Source organism: Balaenoptera acutorostrata, chromosome 15 (genome assembly GCF_949987535.1).
Source record: "Balaenoptera acutorostrata chromosome 15, mBalAcu1.1, whole genome shotgun sequence".
NCBI lineage: Eukaryota > Metazoa > Chordata > Mammalia > Artiodactyla > Balaenopteridae > Balaenoptera > Balaenoptera acutorostrata.
Genome location: NC_080078.1, coordinates 62,160,620 through 62,178,273, shown reverse-complemented (window position 1 = coordinate 62,178,273; position 17,654 = coordinate 62,160,620). Strand labels below are relative to the sequence as shown.

Below are 17,654 nucleotides of genomic sequence, written 5' to 3'. Positions count from 1 at the left end.
TTCACAGCCTCCAGAACTGAGAAATAAATGTCTGCTTATAAGCCACCCAGTCTCTGGAATTCTGGTATAATTGCACAAATAGACTAAGACACTTGATCATTCAGCAGTTATCCCAGGCTTGACAGGTATGAAATAAAGAACTGAGTGATCAGAAGGCTGGTGGGGTGCCCAGAGAAAAGTGGTTTTAAGGACAAGGATGGTTCCTTAAATTCAACCAGGACCTATCTGAAAGATCATCTCCCTAACAATAAGCACACTTGTATCATTTCATCACAATATATAGTAATCATCCTCAAAAAATGCACCCTTCACATAATAGAATGAGAAAATCACCAATTTGAAATGCTAAATGAAAAAACTGACTCAGGGCTTCCCTGGTGGCGCAGTGGTTGAGAATCTGCCTGCCAATGCAGGCGACATGGGTTCGAGCCCTGTTCTGGGAAGATCCCACATGCCACGGAGCAACTGGGCCCGTGAGCCACAATTACTGAGCCTGCGCGTCTGGAGCCTGTGCTCTGCAACAAGAGTGGCTGCGATAGTGAGAGGCCTGCGCACCGTGATGAAGAGTGACCCCCACTTGCCGCAACTAGAGAAAGCCCTCGCACAGAAACGAAGACCCAACACAGCCATAGATAAAAAAAAAAATTAAAATAGCTTAAAAAAAAAAAAACTGACTCAGATAAGAATCATAAATGGATACTAAGAAAAAATTAGGTGAAGTGTTGGAGAACTAGATATTTGCACAGTTTCAAAGTTTTACCCCATAGATTATTAGCCAATGACAAAGATTGGTGGGGGGCAGGGGGGATGTAACTTTAGAAGGTAGAGATCCAGCAACACCACCTTAATCCAGTGTTCAAATTTACCATTACTAACACTGACACATTCTGAAATTGCATGCCCCCTGATGGGATGGAATATGAAACACACAGCATCACCCATGAAATACTATCATCAAAATGTTTAACCTAAATGAAATTAAGTCTTTACATTTAACCACAAGTTTACAGAAAATTCAGAGAATTTAAAGTATTCCCAGTCTCACTGGCAAGATAATCTTATTGTATATTTTCATTCATTCATTAATTTACCACATATATGTTAATCACCTACTAATGTGTTAAAATTCCATGTCCAGCTCCTTCTGACCTAGAAAGTCTGTAGGAATGCCATGTCCTACATTAGCTTCTGAGAAGCTCATTTATCCACGCTTCCTCTGCAGACCTTGCCCTTCTGCTTGGCATGTTCTTTCTTTAGCTAGATGAGTACCCCTGTGGTCTTCACTCTGCTTTCTCTTCCTGCTACCTCATTAGAAAGGATTCCTGTAGATCTCATCCTAGGCCACAAAATAAGTCTCAGTTAATTTAAGAAGCTTGAAATCATATCCAGCATTTTTTCCAACCACAAGAACCATGAGACTGGAAATCAACTACAAGAAAAAAAAGAACTGCAAAAAGCACAAACAGTGGAGGCTAAACAATATGCTACTAAACAACCAATGGATCATTGAAGAAATCAAAGGTAAAAATCAAAAAATATTTGGAGACAAATGAAAATGAAAACACAACAATCCAAAATCTATGTGACACAGTAAAAGCACTTCTAAGAGGGAAGTTAATAGCAATACAAGTCTACATCAGAAACAAGAGGAAAATCTCAAATAAACAATCTAGGCTTACACCTAGAGGAATTAGAAAGAGAAGAACAATTAAAACCCAAAGTTAGTATAAGGAAAGAAATAATAAAGATCAGAGAAGAAATAAAATAGAGACTAAAAAAATAGAAAAGATCAATGAAACTAAGAGCTAATTCTTTGAAAGGATAAACAAAATTGATAAATCTTTAGCCAGACTCATCAAGAAAAAAAAAAAAGAGAGCTCAAATGAATAAAATTAGAAATAAGAAGTTATAAGAAACACCACAGAAATACAAAGGATCATAAGAGATTACTACAAACAATTATACACCAATGAAATGAACAACCTAGAAGAAATGGAAAAATTCCTAGAAATGTACAATCTCCCAAGAATGAATCAGGAAGAAATAGAAATATGGACAGGGAAATTACCAGTAATGAAATTAAATACATAACTTAAAAACTCCCAACAAACAAAAGTTCAGGACCAGACAACTTCATAGGTCAATTGTATCAAACATTTATAGAAGAGTTAATATCTACCCTTCTCAAACTATTCTAAAAACTTAAAGAGGAAAGAACACTCCCAAATTATTCTATGAGGCCAGCATCACCCTAATACCAAAACCAGACAAAAACACCACAAAAAAAATTAGCAAACCAAATTCAACAATACTTTAAAAGGATCATACACCATGATCAAGTGGGATGTATCCCAAGGATGCAAGGAGGGTTCAATATCTGCAAATTAATCACTGTGATATTAACAAATTGAAGAATAAAAACCACATGATCATCTCAATAGATGCAGAAAAAGATTTTGACAAAATTCAACATCCATTTATGATTTTTTAAAAACTCTTCAGAAAGTGGTGTATAGAGGGAACATACCTCAACATAACAAAGTCCATATATGATAATCCTACAGCTAACATCATCCTCAACAGTGAAAAGTTGAAAGCATTTTCCCTATGATCAGGAATAAGACAAGGATGCCCACTCTTGCCACTTTATTCAACATAGTATTGGAAGTCCTAGGCACAGCAATCAGACAGGAAAAATAAATAAAAGGAATCCACATTGGAAAGGAAGAAGTAAAACTGTCACTGTTTGCAAATGACATGATACTATACATAGAAAATCCTAAAGACACCACCAGAAAACTACTAGAACTAATCATTGAATTCAGTAAAGTTTCAAGATACAAAATTAATATAATACAGAAATCTGTTGCATTTCTATATATAAATAAAACTATCAGAAAGAGAAATTAAGGGGGAAAATCCCAATTACAATTGCACCAGAAAGAATAAAATACCTAGGAATAAATCTAACCAAGTAGGTAAAAAAAAAACCTGTACTCAAAATAATAAGAAGAAGAAGAAGACATTGAAGATGACATGAACAAATGGAAAGCTATATCTTGCTCATGGACTGGAATAAATAATATTGTTAATTCAAGACAATCTACAAATTCATTGCAATCCTTATCAAAATTCCAATTGCATTTTTCACAGAACTACAGCAAATAATTCTAAAATTTGTATGGAAACACAAAATATCTCAAATAGCCAAAACAACCTTGAGAAAGAAAAACAATCTGGAGGTATCATGCTCCCTGATTTCAAATTATACTAAAAAGCTACAGTCATCAATAAACCAGAAATAAACCCACACTATTATGGTCAATTAATGAATGGCAAAGGGGGCAAGAATATGCAATGGGAGAAAAGACAACCTCTTCAATAAGTGGTGCTGGGAAAACTAGAGAGCTACATGCTAAAGGATCAAACTGACTACCTTCTCACAACATTTACAAAAATAAACACAAAATGGATTAAAGACTTATATGTAAGCCTTGAAATCATAAAACTCCTAGAAGAAAACATAGGTAGTGTGCTCTTTGACATTGGTCTTTGCAATATTTTTTTGGATTTGTCTCCTCAGGCAAGGGAAACAAAAACAAAAATAAACACATGGGACTTCATCAAAACTAAAAAGCTTTTGTACAGTGAAGGAAACTATCAACAAAATGAAAAGGCCACCCACTAAATGAGAGAAGATATTTGCAAATAATATATCTGACAAGGGGTTAATATCCAACATATACAAAGAACTCTCACACAACAACAACAACAAAAAAGAACACAACCTGATTTTAAAATGGGCAGAGGACCTGAATAGACATTTTTCAAAGAAGACATTTTAATGGCAAACAGGCACATGAAAAGATGCTCAACATCGTTAATTATCAGAGAAATGCAAATCAAAACCACAATGAGATGTCACTTCACACCTGTCAGAATGACTACTATCAAAAAAGACAATAGGGCTTCCCTGGTGGCGCAGTGGTTGAGAATCTGCCTGCCAATGCAGGGGACACGGGTTCGAGCCCTGGTCTGGGAAGATCCCACATGCCGCGGAGCAACTGGGCCCGTGAGCCACAATTACTGAGCCTGCGCGTCTGGAGCCTGTGCTCTGCAACAAGAGAGGCCGCGATAGTGAGAGGCCCGCGCACCGTGATGAAGAGTGGCCCCTGCTTGCCGCAACTAGAGAAAGCCCTCGCACAGACACGAAGACCCAACACAGCTATAAATAAATAAATAAATAAATAATTAAAAAAAAAAAAAAGATAATAAATAACAAGTGTTGGCAAGGATTATGAGAAAAGGGAACACTCATGCACTGTTGGTGAGAATGTAAATGGGTGTGGCCACTATAGAAACAGTAGGGAGGTTCCTCAAAAAATTAAAAATAGAATTACCATATGATCCAGCAATTCCACTCCTGGGTATTTTTTCAAAGAAAACAAAAACACTAATTCAAAAAGATATATGCACACCTATGTTCATTGCAGCATTATTTACAATAACCAAGATATGGAAATAACCTACATGTCCATCAATAGATGAATGGAGAAAGAAAATGTAATATGTTTATGTATAATGGAATATTACTAAGCCATAAAAACAGATGAAATCTTGCCATTTGTGATAACATTGATGGCCCTAGAGGGTATTATGCTAAGTGAAATAAATCAGACAGAGAAAGACAAATATCATATGATTTCACTTATATGTGGGGTCTAAAAAACAAAACAAATGAACAAACATAACAAAATGGAAATAGATTCATAGATACAGAGAACAAGCAAGTGGTTGCCAGCAGTGACGGGGTGAGAGGATGAGTGAAATAAATGAGAGGCATTAAGAGGTACAAACTTCTGGTTACAAAATAAATAAGTCACAGTGATTAAATGTACAGAATGGGGAATATAGTCATTATATTGTAATATTCTTTTATGATGACAGATGGTAACTAGACTTACCATGGTGATCATTTTGTAATGTATTGAATTGTTGAATCACTATGTTGTATACCTTGAACTAACATAGTGTGTAGGTCAATGATATTTCAATTAAAAAAAATATGTAGACACTGGGAGGAAATGCATCAAAATGCAGATTGTGGTTATCTCTGGGTGGTGGAGATTATGCATGATTGTTATTTTTCACTTTATGCTTTTATGTATTTCTAATTGTCTGCAATAAACATGTATTGCTTGTAAAGTTATTGATAAAAAGAAAACAATAAAAGTCACTAAAAATGAAAAAAAAAAAAAAAAAAAAGAATTCCTGAATGTATCCTCTGGCTGCAGCCTCACTTTGAAACATAATTGTAATTGCCTCTGTCATGGCCTTGACACCATTCCTCCTCCTGCTGAGGTGCCAGACTTTCAAACACACAACCCTTGGAATCAGATTGACACTGGTGTGAATTTTATTTCTGCCACTTACTTATTGTACGACCTCTGCTCAGAAACTTGAATTCGAATTGCCTCCAATTCCTTATTTGCAAAATGGAGAGAATATTCCTTGCCTTGAATAATTGGTAAAAATGCTAAATGATATAACTTAAATAAGACACCTGGAACCCTCTGTGTCCCACAGTCATACTCAATAGAAATTATTCCTTTTCCTTCCATGTCATGAATCATGACAGCTCTGTATTCATTTTACATTTCTGGTCTTTCATTCATTTGTTTGACTATTTAATGAGGACCTAGTATGTGTCAGGTAAGCGGCAAATCCTTGGGGCTCTGAAGTGAACAAGATAAATAAGGTCTTGTTCCCATGGGGATTACGTTCTAATGGCAGAGGACTGACATAAAATGAAAAATAAATTAATACATTATGATGTAAAACAAAGCAGGTCCTTTAATATTTCCCATATTTTAGGTTTACTGCAGACCCAGGTTCACATGAGTTGTTGTTATAAGATAATGCATGTGACACTATGTAGGGTAGTACTTAGCATTTCCTTCCATTCCTGGGCCTCTGAAACTTGTTCTCTTGGGCATGAATTTCTTTCACATGGGAAGTTGTTCTCTTCCATCCTCTTTCAGTTCCTTGTTTATTAATTGGTCCCCCGGTGGAGTGCATCTGACCCTCCAGCAAAGGCCACTGTGACCATCCCAATTTGCATGGGGAAGAAGTAGCCTGAGGCCCCTTCTTAGACCCACACTGTTTTCTCTTTCCCTCAGGCTTGAGTGTGCCTACCAATGCCAAGCTGGGCTGACAGTTAAAGTGGAAAAGACATCATTTATACCCTTCAGGACCTCTCAGTCCAAGAATGCAAGAGGCTTTGTCTCTTGAGACTTCTCCAGGGTGCTATAAAGGACCACCTCACACAGGGTTCACAGCTGACTGCTCCAGACTCCAAAGTAAATCAGTACCTCCATCAATCATGGATCTCCTGAGCTCTGAAGAAATATGAATGCTGAAGTGAGAGTCTAAAGGTACATGAGTCCAGCCCCTCTGAGTGCTGCTCCATCATGAAGCTTTCTCTCCTGATCTTGGCTGCCCATCTGGATGTGACCCCAAGAAGCTTAGTTGGGGTAAGAAAAACATCGGAATAAGAAAAAGCAAAGCATGGGAGAGAGAGGATGAGCCTAACCATGGAGCCCCTCAGGATCCAACAATCCCTGGAAAGAAGAACAGGGCCCAAGAGTAATTTGTTGCTGCCCAACATTAGAAATGTTTCTTTTCAGGGTAACTCCATGGGCTGAAACCCAAAACTGTCTCTGATGAAGCACCCAAAGTTGCCATCAAGCCCTCCAAAGTTAGCAACCACATGTAGCACCCTGAACTGCCCTCACAGGGCCAGCCAGACTCCTCTTGACTTTCACACACAACAGCCTTTCCCAGTGAGTAGTAGTTTCCTTCTTTGCAGTGATGAGCCCTCTAAGTAAACTCCTGTTCTGAGAAAGAGAACAGCTTTGACATTTTCAGCTTTATTTTGTTCTAATTTGGGAGGAGGGAGAGTAAGTTGGTGAGTGGTCCTTAAAGGGCTTCCTCTAAGCTCCTGGGATTTGCTATCCAGATCTGTGGCCCATGTCATCATCAACTTTGGGATTTATCAAATTGGAGTGATAACTCCCTGTCAGTCTTTGTCTTTCTAGATAACTTCTAGAGATCCACATGGGTGATTTTTAGTGATCATAGAAGAAATAAATTGAAAGGACAGGACAGGATAAGACATATTTTAGGGGAAGAATTACTTTAGGAATGATTTTGTTGGGGAGGAGGGAACACTTAGACTGTGTGGTTTTAGCTTGTCGACTGAGTGTCTTTATCAGATTAAGGGAGATGCATTCTATTCCCGTTGTGCTAAGAGTATCTTGATGACTGTCACTTTATAGTAAGTTTTGAAATCAGAAAGTTAAAGTCCTCCCACTTTGTTCTTTTTTCAAAATTGTGTTTATTATTTTTTGCCTTGTTATATAAATGATAAGATCAGTTTGTCAATTTCTAAAAAAAAATCCTGTTCAAATTTCGATAGGGATTGTGTTCACTCTACAGTCAACAAAGCATATAAAGAGATGTTTAAATTCACTGGTAATGAGAGAAAAGCAATTTAAACCAACAATAGGATTGGTAAAATTAGAAAACTGGGTAATGGCACACGTTAGGGGAGATGTTGGAATATGGAAATCTTCAAATACTGCTTTTAGAAGTATGGACAGTTCCTCTTGAGAACAATCTGCTACTAGTTACTCAAATTTATTATACACTGATCTCATGATCCAAGGATTCTACTCCTCAATATATCCCAAAGATATTCTTATGTAAGTCCTAAGAGAACATGTATTGTACTATGTTGTTAGTTGCAGCATTATTGCTATTGGCAGGCATTCTAAGGCACTCTGGGTAGCCATTCTGGGGTAGTGGATCCGTAAGATTATATAGATACACACTTTAGAATACTATACATAGGTTAGGAGGAATGGATTCAATAGACACAGAGCTATTATAGCTCTGAGTAAAAAATAAGAAGAAAAAAGACATACAATACAATGATTCTGTGTCATGAATGGAGGAAAGTGACTAATTCAATAACTGGAATTTTTTTTAAAATTGGTGGGAGTGAGAGGGATGGATACCAAGTGACAAATTAGCTTGCACTGTAGCCTGGACCAGCTAGAAAGTTGTTGCCTGCTCTTGGCCCCAGTAAAATCTTGAAGACAGAGGCCAGAGAACACTCTCAACATGCCTTGAAAATTCAAAAAGGCTGAGCTAGCTAGCATGTAAGTGTGCAGGAGGAGCAGATTGTCTTTCTCTTTGGGCCCTGGACTATGGATCTACAGCAACTCGGCTAAAATGGAAGACTCCATCATTTTCATGGAGTTTTTGCTGCATCTTTTGGCTTATATCCAGTAGGTAATTAGAGTATCACCTACTTTCTCTTCATCAGGTCTGGTGCCCAACCTGTGGACGTATATGATATTCTGTGAAATGATAAGATTATCAAGCTTCCTGTGGATCCAAATTATAGAAAAAATGTAAGACAAGATAATGAGAGTGCACAACAGTCTCTACTAGGTGAAAACAAACTGCTTAAGAACTGCATGACCAGGAGCCATTGATACTGTTGGATGCTGCTCCCTGTCTTGACTCTGGGAAAAGAAACCTTTTCTTAGCTTTTGAACTTTTGAGCACAGTTGAAGAAACTAACGCATAATTATGACAAAAATACCATTTGATGCTAATGGTAAGATCACCTTGGCTCTAGAGATTCTATGCATCTATGGCAAAACCACCTTATAACTCTGAATTCCATGTATCCAGGGCTTATTGATGATGCAGTCTAACTCTCAGAGAACCTGAGAATTGAAAACTGATCCTGGTGAACAAGATCAATATATAGACACTCAATTCAAAGGCAATCCATTGAATTAATAAGTGCTCTGTGACAATACCAAAGGGTATTAAAGAAAGAATAGCAATCTGGAGGAAGATCTATAGAGAAGCAATATTAATGAGAATATTTAAGAGTGATAGAGCATTTTCAAGTTCCAGGTACAGTACTGAGAGCTTTGAACATATTATCTCATTTAGTCCTTAAAACAACGCTATACACAAATAAAACAACTGAGGTGTAAGTTAAACTGCTGAAGGTCACAGATAAGTTGTACAACCAGGACTTGAATTCATGTCTTTCTAACATCAGAGCCCTTACACATAGTTGCCATGCTACCTTGACTCCCAGTGGCAACAGCTTTGTAGCATGTGCCCACTGCCAGTTCTATAATAAGGCATCTACATGGATAACCTCATTTCATACTTGGAGAAATGATGTGGAAGAAGCTATATAAGTCTTGATTATTACATCTATTAGTGACCCAGTATAAGGAGGGGGAGGAATGAATATGCCTATCCTAAAAGACTTCATAATCCTAAAGGATTTCAACAGCTCCTGCAATTGCCAAACTTAAGTGACCTGGTTAGTTCACCCTTGGATTATTGCATTTATTTCTGGCCACCACACTGTAAAAGGAATTTAGAAAAAATGTAATTAGGGTACAGAATAGGAGTTATGAAATGAAAGTGCTAAAAATTCCCATTAAGAAACACACTCTTGAGAAATTGGGATTAACATATATACACTAATATGTATAAAATAGATAACTAATAAGAACCTGCTGTAGAGTTCGATCGGTAGCGGGAGCGGAGAGCGGACCCCAGAGAGCCCTGAGCAGCCCCACCGCCGCCGCCGGCCTAGTTACCATCACATCCCGGGAGGAGCCGCAGCTGCCGCAGCCGGCCCCAGTCACCATCACCGCAACCATGAGCAGCGAGGCCGAGACCCAGCAGCCGCCCGCCGCCCCGCCCCCCCCCGCGCCGCTCCCGCCCTCAGCGCTGCCGACACCAAGCCCGGCACGACGGGCAGCGGCGCAGGGAGCGGCGGCCCGGGTGGCCTCACATCGGCGGCGCCTGCCGGCGGGGACAAGAAGGTCATCGCAACGAAGGTTTTGGGAACAGTAAAATGGTTCAATGTAAGAAACGGATATGGTTTCATCAACAGGAATGACACCAAGGAAGATGTATTTGTACACCAGACTGCCATAAAGAAGAATAACCCCAGGAAGTACCTTCGCAGTGTAGGAGATGGAGAGACTGTGGAGTTTGATGTTGTTGAAGGAGAAAAGGGTGCGGAGGCAGCAAATGTTACAGGCCCTGGTGGAGTTCCAGTACAAGGCAGTAAATACGCAGCAGACCGTAACCATTATAGACGCTATCCACGTCGCAGGGGTCCTCCACGCAATTACCAGCAGAATTACCAGAATAGTGAGAGTGGGGAAAAGAATGAGGGATCGGAGAGTGCTCCTGAAGGCCAGGCCCAACAGCGCCGGCCCTACCGCAGGCGAAGGTTCCCACCTTACTACATGCGGAGACCCTACGGGCGTCGACCACAGTATTCCAACCCTCCTGTGCAGGGAGAAGTGATGGAGGGTGCTGACAATCAGGGTGCAGGAGAACAAGGTAGACCAGTGAGACAGAATATGTATCGGGGTTATAGACCACGATTCCGCAGGGACCCTCCTCGCCAAAGACAGCCCAGAGAGGACGGCAATGAAGAAGATAAGGAAAATCAAGGAGATGAGACCCAAGGTCAGCAGCCACCTCAACGTCGGTACCGCCGCAACTTCAATTACCGACGCAGACGCCCAGAAAACCCTAAACCACAAGATGGCAAAGAGACAAAAGCAGCCGATCCACCCGCTGAGAATTCGTCTGCTCCCGAGGCTGAGCAGGGCAGGGCTGAGTAAATGCCGGCTTACCATCTCTACCATCATCCGGTTTAGTCATCCAACAAGAAGAAATGAATACGAAATTCCAGCAATAAGAAATGAACAAAAGATTGGAGCTGAAGACCTTAAGTGCTTGCTTTTTGCCTGTTGACCAGATAACTAGAACGATCTGCATTGTCTATGCAGCATATGGGGTTTTTATTATTTTTACCTAAAGACGTCTCTTTTTGGTAATGACAAACGTGTTTTTAAAAAAAAAAAAAAAAAAAAGCCTGGTTTTTCTCAATACACCTTTAAAGGTTTTTAAATTGTTTCATATCTGGTCAAGTTGAGATTTTTAAGAACCTCATTTTTAATTTGTAATAAAAGTTTACAGCTTGATTTTTTCAAAAAAGTTAACAAACTGCAAGCACCTGTTAATAAAGGTCTTAAATAATTGTCAAAAAAAAAAAACCTGCTGTATAAAAAATAAATAAATAAAATAAAATTCAAAACTTAAAAAAAAAAAACACAATCTTTGTAAGTCATAAATTCAGTGATGATATCTCTTTGATATCTCAATGCTTTCATTTTAAGAAATGGGAAAGAAACAACAGTCTTACAATCAGTTCTCTCCATTTACCAGGGATGCTTCTGGAAGGAAAGAAGAAAGCAAAATGGACTGCATCAGATTTCCCTTATAAACATGCTAACTCCAGAAACTCAATAAACTGTATTAACTAGTAGCATAATCTTTATCTAGCAGAATGCGTCTGCTCCATCTAGCATTGTTTCTGGTAAACAAAACCTGGAATCTATGGATTACAGGGAATGGCTCCTTGAAAAAATGTCATGTATTTTTCATACTACATAATTTTCAGAGAATAAAATGGAGAAGTTTCTCACTGAAATAGCCCCCATTTTGTACTCACATGCATCACTCAGACAGAGATCTCTAACATTAAACCCAATCCACAGCTCATTCTAATTAGGCAAGAAAGGACCTGAGAAGTGGTGTGGACACCCCAGACTTGTGCATGTCTTACCTGTGCTTCATGATTACTTGTATCCTTGAAATTATTACCGAAGTTTAATATGAGAAAGATCTCTGATTTGAATCTAATCAATCTTGTGTTAGTGAAGAAAGAAAGCAAATATTCCTGTGTGAATATATTTATTTCAAAACAGGGGACCTCCCTGGTGGTCCAGTGGGTAAGACTCCGTGCTCCCAATGCAGGGAAACCAAGTTCAATCCCTGGTTGGGAAACTAGATCCCACATGCATGCCACAACTAAGAAGCCCACATGCAGCAACTAAAAAGATCCCACGTGCCACAACTAAGACCTGGCACAGCCTAAATAAATAAATAAATAATAAATTTAAAATTTTTTTTAAAAAGAAGAAACAAAAACTTATGGCCCAGAAATAAATGCTAAAAAACAAACAAACAAACAAAAAACTTTTCAAAACAGATGTTTTTCCTACATGGAAATAGCTTAATTTTTTTCTCATTGTGAAGTTACATGTAGCCATTTTATAACATTTAGATGAAATGTAAAATTATGGAAAATAAAATAAAATCACAAATAATCCTTCTCAAAGATAAAAACCCTTAAAATTTTTGGTATATATCTTTTCAGATATATATGTGTATATGTGTGTGTGTGTCTGTGCCTGTGTGTAACAAAGACTAGATCATACAATATATATTTTCTCATAATTTTCCTTTTACACTAGTATATCACTGAGAGCTTATGTCACAAATCCTCAGTTATCACCGTTGCTTAAAATTGCATGGGATTCTAATGTGCCATGTGTCATAAATTAGCAAAGTCTCTATTGATGGGCATTAAGACTTTCACATACGCATTATGAGTAATGCTAAGAAGAAAATATAGTACTTACATCTTTATGATTTATTTATTTCATGATTTATTTATTCTATGTGTGTTAATTCTGAGTCAAATGGCAAGCATAGTTTTGTTTTGTTTAATTTGTTTTGGAGATTGGATATTTATCAACAAACTGGTCTCCAAAATATATTGTATCAACTTAAAATCACAGGAACAGTACACAGCTGTCCCTGTCTTGCCTCACCTTTGCCAACGGTAGCCAGAAAGCGTATATGCAAAGACTGGGGCTAGTCTTCTAGATGTTCTGTGAATACTCGGTAAATTTATGCAGTAGCCAATTAGACAGTCTAACCAAATCTGTTTGGCCTGATGGCAGAGCTTTCTGCTTTATCATCTGCCCACTGCCTAATTTCTGATCTCATTTGAAGTCTAATAAAGGTTGGAGTTCCAGGCAAGTGACACAGGTAGCTGTCCCATCCACCCCACTGCACTCTCCCCAGGCATGTCTCCATCCTTCAGGCATGAAGTTCTTGCCTCTGGCTTTTGCTGCTGTCGTGTTTCTGGCTTCAGTAACCTTAAGTAACCTGAAATTCTTCATATTGAGAAGAGAGTGATGGAGGGGAGGGGAGACAGAAACAAAAGCACTAGATACATCTATTTTTAAAAGGAAGGAAAATTTTTAAATGCACGTCTATGGGAGGAGGAGGAAACAAGAGAGAAAGGAGAGGTTTTTTAAAAAGCTAGACTTCTCTGAATATATCCTGTTTTGAAGATTTGACTTTGAAATTATTTAAGTATCTTACCTAATATAAGTAGGTAAAATGTGTATTGAATTGATGGCATAACCACAAATAGAAGAGCTATTTGAAGTAACAAGATATAATCACTCCCATTTTGTTTGTAAAAGGAAAAATTGGGGAAAATAAAATAAATGTCCATCAATAGGGTTTAACTAAACCACTGTATGTTCATATATGTGAAGTTATGTAAAATTAGAAAAAAATCATGGAGATCTACATTTGTGCTCTTGGACATATTAAATTTTAAAAAGGAAGCTGAAGAACACATAAGTACAGGATGATACTATTATTTACTTTTTATAATTTGTTAATATCATAGAGTAAATTTGGCTTTTTTTCTTTCAGTGTACAGTTCTATGACTTTTAACATCTTTAGATTCATGTAACCACCACCACAAACAGAACATTGTTTCATCATCCTAAAAGTACCCCTTTGTATTCAAACTCTCATTGCACCATAATTCCTGGTAACCAATGATATATTTTTCATCACTGTCGTGGCCCGAGCGCGGGTTGAAAAAGAATTTCCAGACACAAGGCAGAATGTAAGAAAGATAGAATTTATTAAAGAGAAGGGTCGCTGCAAGAACAGCGGGCTGACTTCCTGGTAGCCAGGGAGAGTCGACAATGAGCATGGGTTGCTTGTCTGTTTTTATAGCCAGGGAAACTGTAAGTCATCTGCTGACTGGGCAGAGTATGTATACTTTCAGTGTGCTGAGAGGGAGAAAAACGGGGCAAATATCTTTCCTTATATGGGATGGGAAAGGGACAGGGCATGCGGCTTGGGAGGGCTCTGGGACATTACAGTGGTCACACTGTGACCGAGTGATAGGAGTCCTGTAACTCTTTGTTCCAGCAATATTGGCCCTTTGAGTTTTTCTTGTTCTTTGTCCTTGGAGCACACCACAATCACTATACTTTTGCCTTTTCTGAGAATATCACATAAATGGAATGTTTGAGGCTGGCTTCTCTCATTTAACATGTCTTTAAGATTCATTCAAGTTTCCAGATATATCAGTAACACATTCCTTTTTACTGCCTAATAGTCTTGTATTCTAGGGATACAGCACTGGTTTTTTATCCTTTCACTCACTGAAGGACATTGGCTTGTTTCCGGTTTTTTGGCTAACACAAATAAAGTTGCTATAAACATTTGTTTACAGATTTTTGTGCGATCATAAGTTTTCATTTCACTAAGGTAAATACCCAGGTGTAAGACTGCTAGGTTCTATGGTAATTGTATGTTTAACTTTAAAGGAAACTGAAAACCATTTTGCAAAGTGACTGCACCATTTTGCATTTCCACCCCTGAAAATTAATCAATGGAAACCTCATGTATTGATAAAATGGAGTCGGGAAGTCAGAAGGGGGAGCTCTCACATTCTACCACTCAACATCAATTGCATTACCAACAGGAGGAAGGTTAATACTTTACTACCCAGCAGGAGGAAGAAAGAATTTCTCCTTGCCTGGCTATAGCCCAGCCAATGAAAGACTGTCACTATTCAGCCAATGAAAAGCCACTTCGAGCCCCAGTTTCCTCCCACAAACTGGTTATAACAGCCTCTCTCAACTTCCCCTTCTCCTCTATAAAAGAACGTTTCCGCTACTTTTGTTCTCTGGACTTCCTGCGGTTCGCCATAGATTGACATGTCTCAAATTGCAATTCTTTTCTGTTCCTGAATAAACCCATTTTGCTTGTAAAATAACTGGCTGTTTTATTGTTTTAGGTCAACACCAGTAATTAATGAGATTTCCATTTGCACCACATCTTTGCCAGAAATTGGTGTTGTCAGGAATTTTTATTTGAGTAATTCTTATCAGTGTGCAGTGATAAAATTGTTTTCAAAATTCACAGAATTTTAAAAGTATATTATTTGTGTAATTAAAACAAAACAAATGCAAAAAAAAAGAAGATAAAAATGAACAAGCAATTAAAGAAGCTATAAAAAAACATCAAAATTAACTTTTTTAATTTAGAAAGCACACACAAAATGAGAATAGTTTGTAACACCACCAAATTCTTCCCTAAAGCAAACAGCAAACAGGATAGTATAAGTGCAAATCGAGTACAAATTTAAAATAATATCTTAAATTCTCCCTATTGAAAATAAGAGACTTACCCTCCCCTCCCGTTTCTTAGAGGATTTTCTTTAGAAAACTTGTAAATTCTTTCTCTCTCTTTAAAATGAATAAATCTTTTTAAAATTTAAATAAGACTCTTGACAGCTTTACAACCCAGGAATGTCTTTCTCAAAGACCTGGGACTCATCCTGTTGAAATGTAATCATCAAGGGAGAGGGTGCCCCTAAACCCCCTTTTCTGTGGGAAGGTAGGGGCCTTCAGCAGATTCCTCAGTCTCCTCACTCCAAAGTGCAAAAGTACCTCCTGCCACAAGGATATGAGAATTTTGTTTTTCCTTTGGATGAAGCAAATTAGCAAACACAGATGGCCACTCTAATTATCAGGTGAATTTAGGATAAACTGTGTATAACAAATGGTTTTGTCAGGTCCTCTAAATTCAGGGCTAGTTACTGTTTATCTTGAGAATATACATATAATGGATTGTATCTGCTCATCTGCATAAACACGTAAGATTTCTGTCTTTGCAATCTCTTAGCAGATTGTCTGCCCCGTGCATCACATTCTGGTTTAACACTTACTCAGTGACAAAACTGTTTTCTTTCTCTTCTACCTTAGTGAAGAAGTTATCTGGGATGAGAGGATATTTTGTTTTTAATCATATAAAAGCAATAGCAAACACATACATACACACAAACACACACACACACACACACACACACACACACACGACATCATCAACAAAACTAGGTGCAAAGGAATTCCTATGATCACCAGAAAGAAAAAAAAAAAAAGAATAGAAAGAAATAAAGGAAGACTATAAGCACAACAATAAAAACACTAACAAGTGCCCCAGCAAAGAGAATATCCTGCCTGCCTTGAATGTAAGATTAAACCAGTTGTTCTCAAAGTGTGGTCTCCAAAAAGGAAGACTGGGCAATGTTGATCAGAAAGTAAATGTGTGCAGTCACTAAGGAAAACAGTATGGAGGTTCCTCAAAAAATTAGAAATTGATCCTCAAAAACATAAATCTTCAAAAAATTAAAAATAGATCCAGGAATTCCACTTCTGGGTATTTATTTGAAGGAAACAAAAATACTAACTCAAACTTTGTTATACAGCAGAAACTAACACAACAATGCAAAGCAATTATACTCCAATAAAGATGTTAAAAAAAAAAAGATATCTGCACCCACATGTTCATTGCAGCATTGTTTACAAGAGCCAAGATATGGAAACAACATAAGTGTCCATTAACAAATGAATGGATAAAGAAAATGGGGTGCATATACACAATGGAATATTATTCAGTCTTTAAAAAAATGAAATCTTGCCATTTGCAACAACATGAATGGACCTTGAGGGCATTATGCTACGTGAAATAAGTCAGACAAAGACAAATACCGTATGATCTCACTTATATATGGAATCTAGAAAACAAAAAAACAAATAACAAGTTATAGATACAGAGAGAACAGATTGGTGGTTGCCAGAGGTGGTGGTAGGGGGGGGTGTTTGGGTGAAATGGGTGCAGGGAGTCAAAAGGTACATACTTGCAGTTACAAAATAAATAAGCCATGGGGATGTAATGTACAGCATGGCAAGTATAGTTAATAGCACTGTACTGAATATTTAAAAGTTGCTAATAAGAGAGTAAATCTTGAGTCCTCATCATAAGAAAAAAAATTATGTAATTATGTATGACAATAGTTGTTAACTAGACTATTGTGATCATTTCAAAATATATACGAAAATATCATTGTACACCTGAAACTAATATAATGTTGTATTCAATTAAACCTCAATTTTAAAATGTTTTAAATGCAGTCTCTGTTGACCTGAAACAAATAGGCTGCCAGAAATTTCTTCCGCAAAGATGGGTTTATTCAGGATCAGCAGAAAATTGCAATTCAGGGTCTGCAACCATGGTGAGCCCTGTACAAGTCCACCCACAGCAGGGTAAGGAGAATGCTTTTTTAGAGGGCGAAATGAAGTTGGGAGGGATATAGTAAAAAACAAAACAAAACAAAACAAAACAAAACAGAGTCCATGGTTTTTCATTGGCTAAGTCCTTGCCAGGAAAGAGAAGTCTTTCTTCTTCCTGTTGGGCTCTGCTATCATCACAGGACATGAGAGCTCCCCCTTCTGCTCTCCCAACTCTGCTCAATTGAGGTTTCTGTTTATTAATTTTTTACATCTCTGAACCATCAACA

General features: G+C 37.8%; 1 protein-coding gene across 1 annotated transcript; it reads left to right on the top strand.

The window, feature by feature from the left end:
* Nucleotides 1-9,629: 9,629 nt before the first annotated feature.
* Nucleotides 9,630-11,164, top strand: LOC130704957 (Y-box-binding protein 1-like). Its single transcript, XM_057530163.1, is given in 2 exon segments — nucleotides 9,630-9,813; nucleotides 9,816-11,164. Coding segments are annotated over 2 exon segments (981 nt in total). The 5' UTR covers nucleotides 9,630-9,762; the 3' UTR covers nucleotides 10,746-11,164.
* The last annotated feature ends 6,490 nt before the right edge of the window (nucleotides 11,165-17,654 follow it).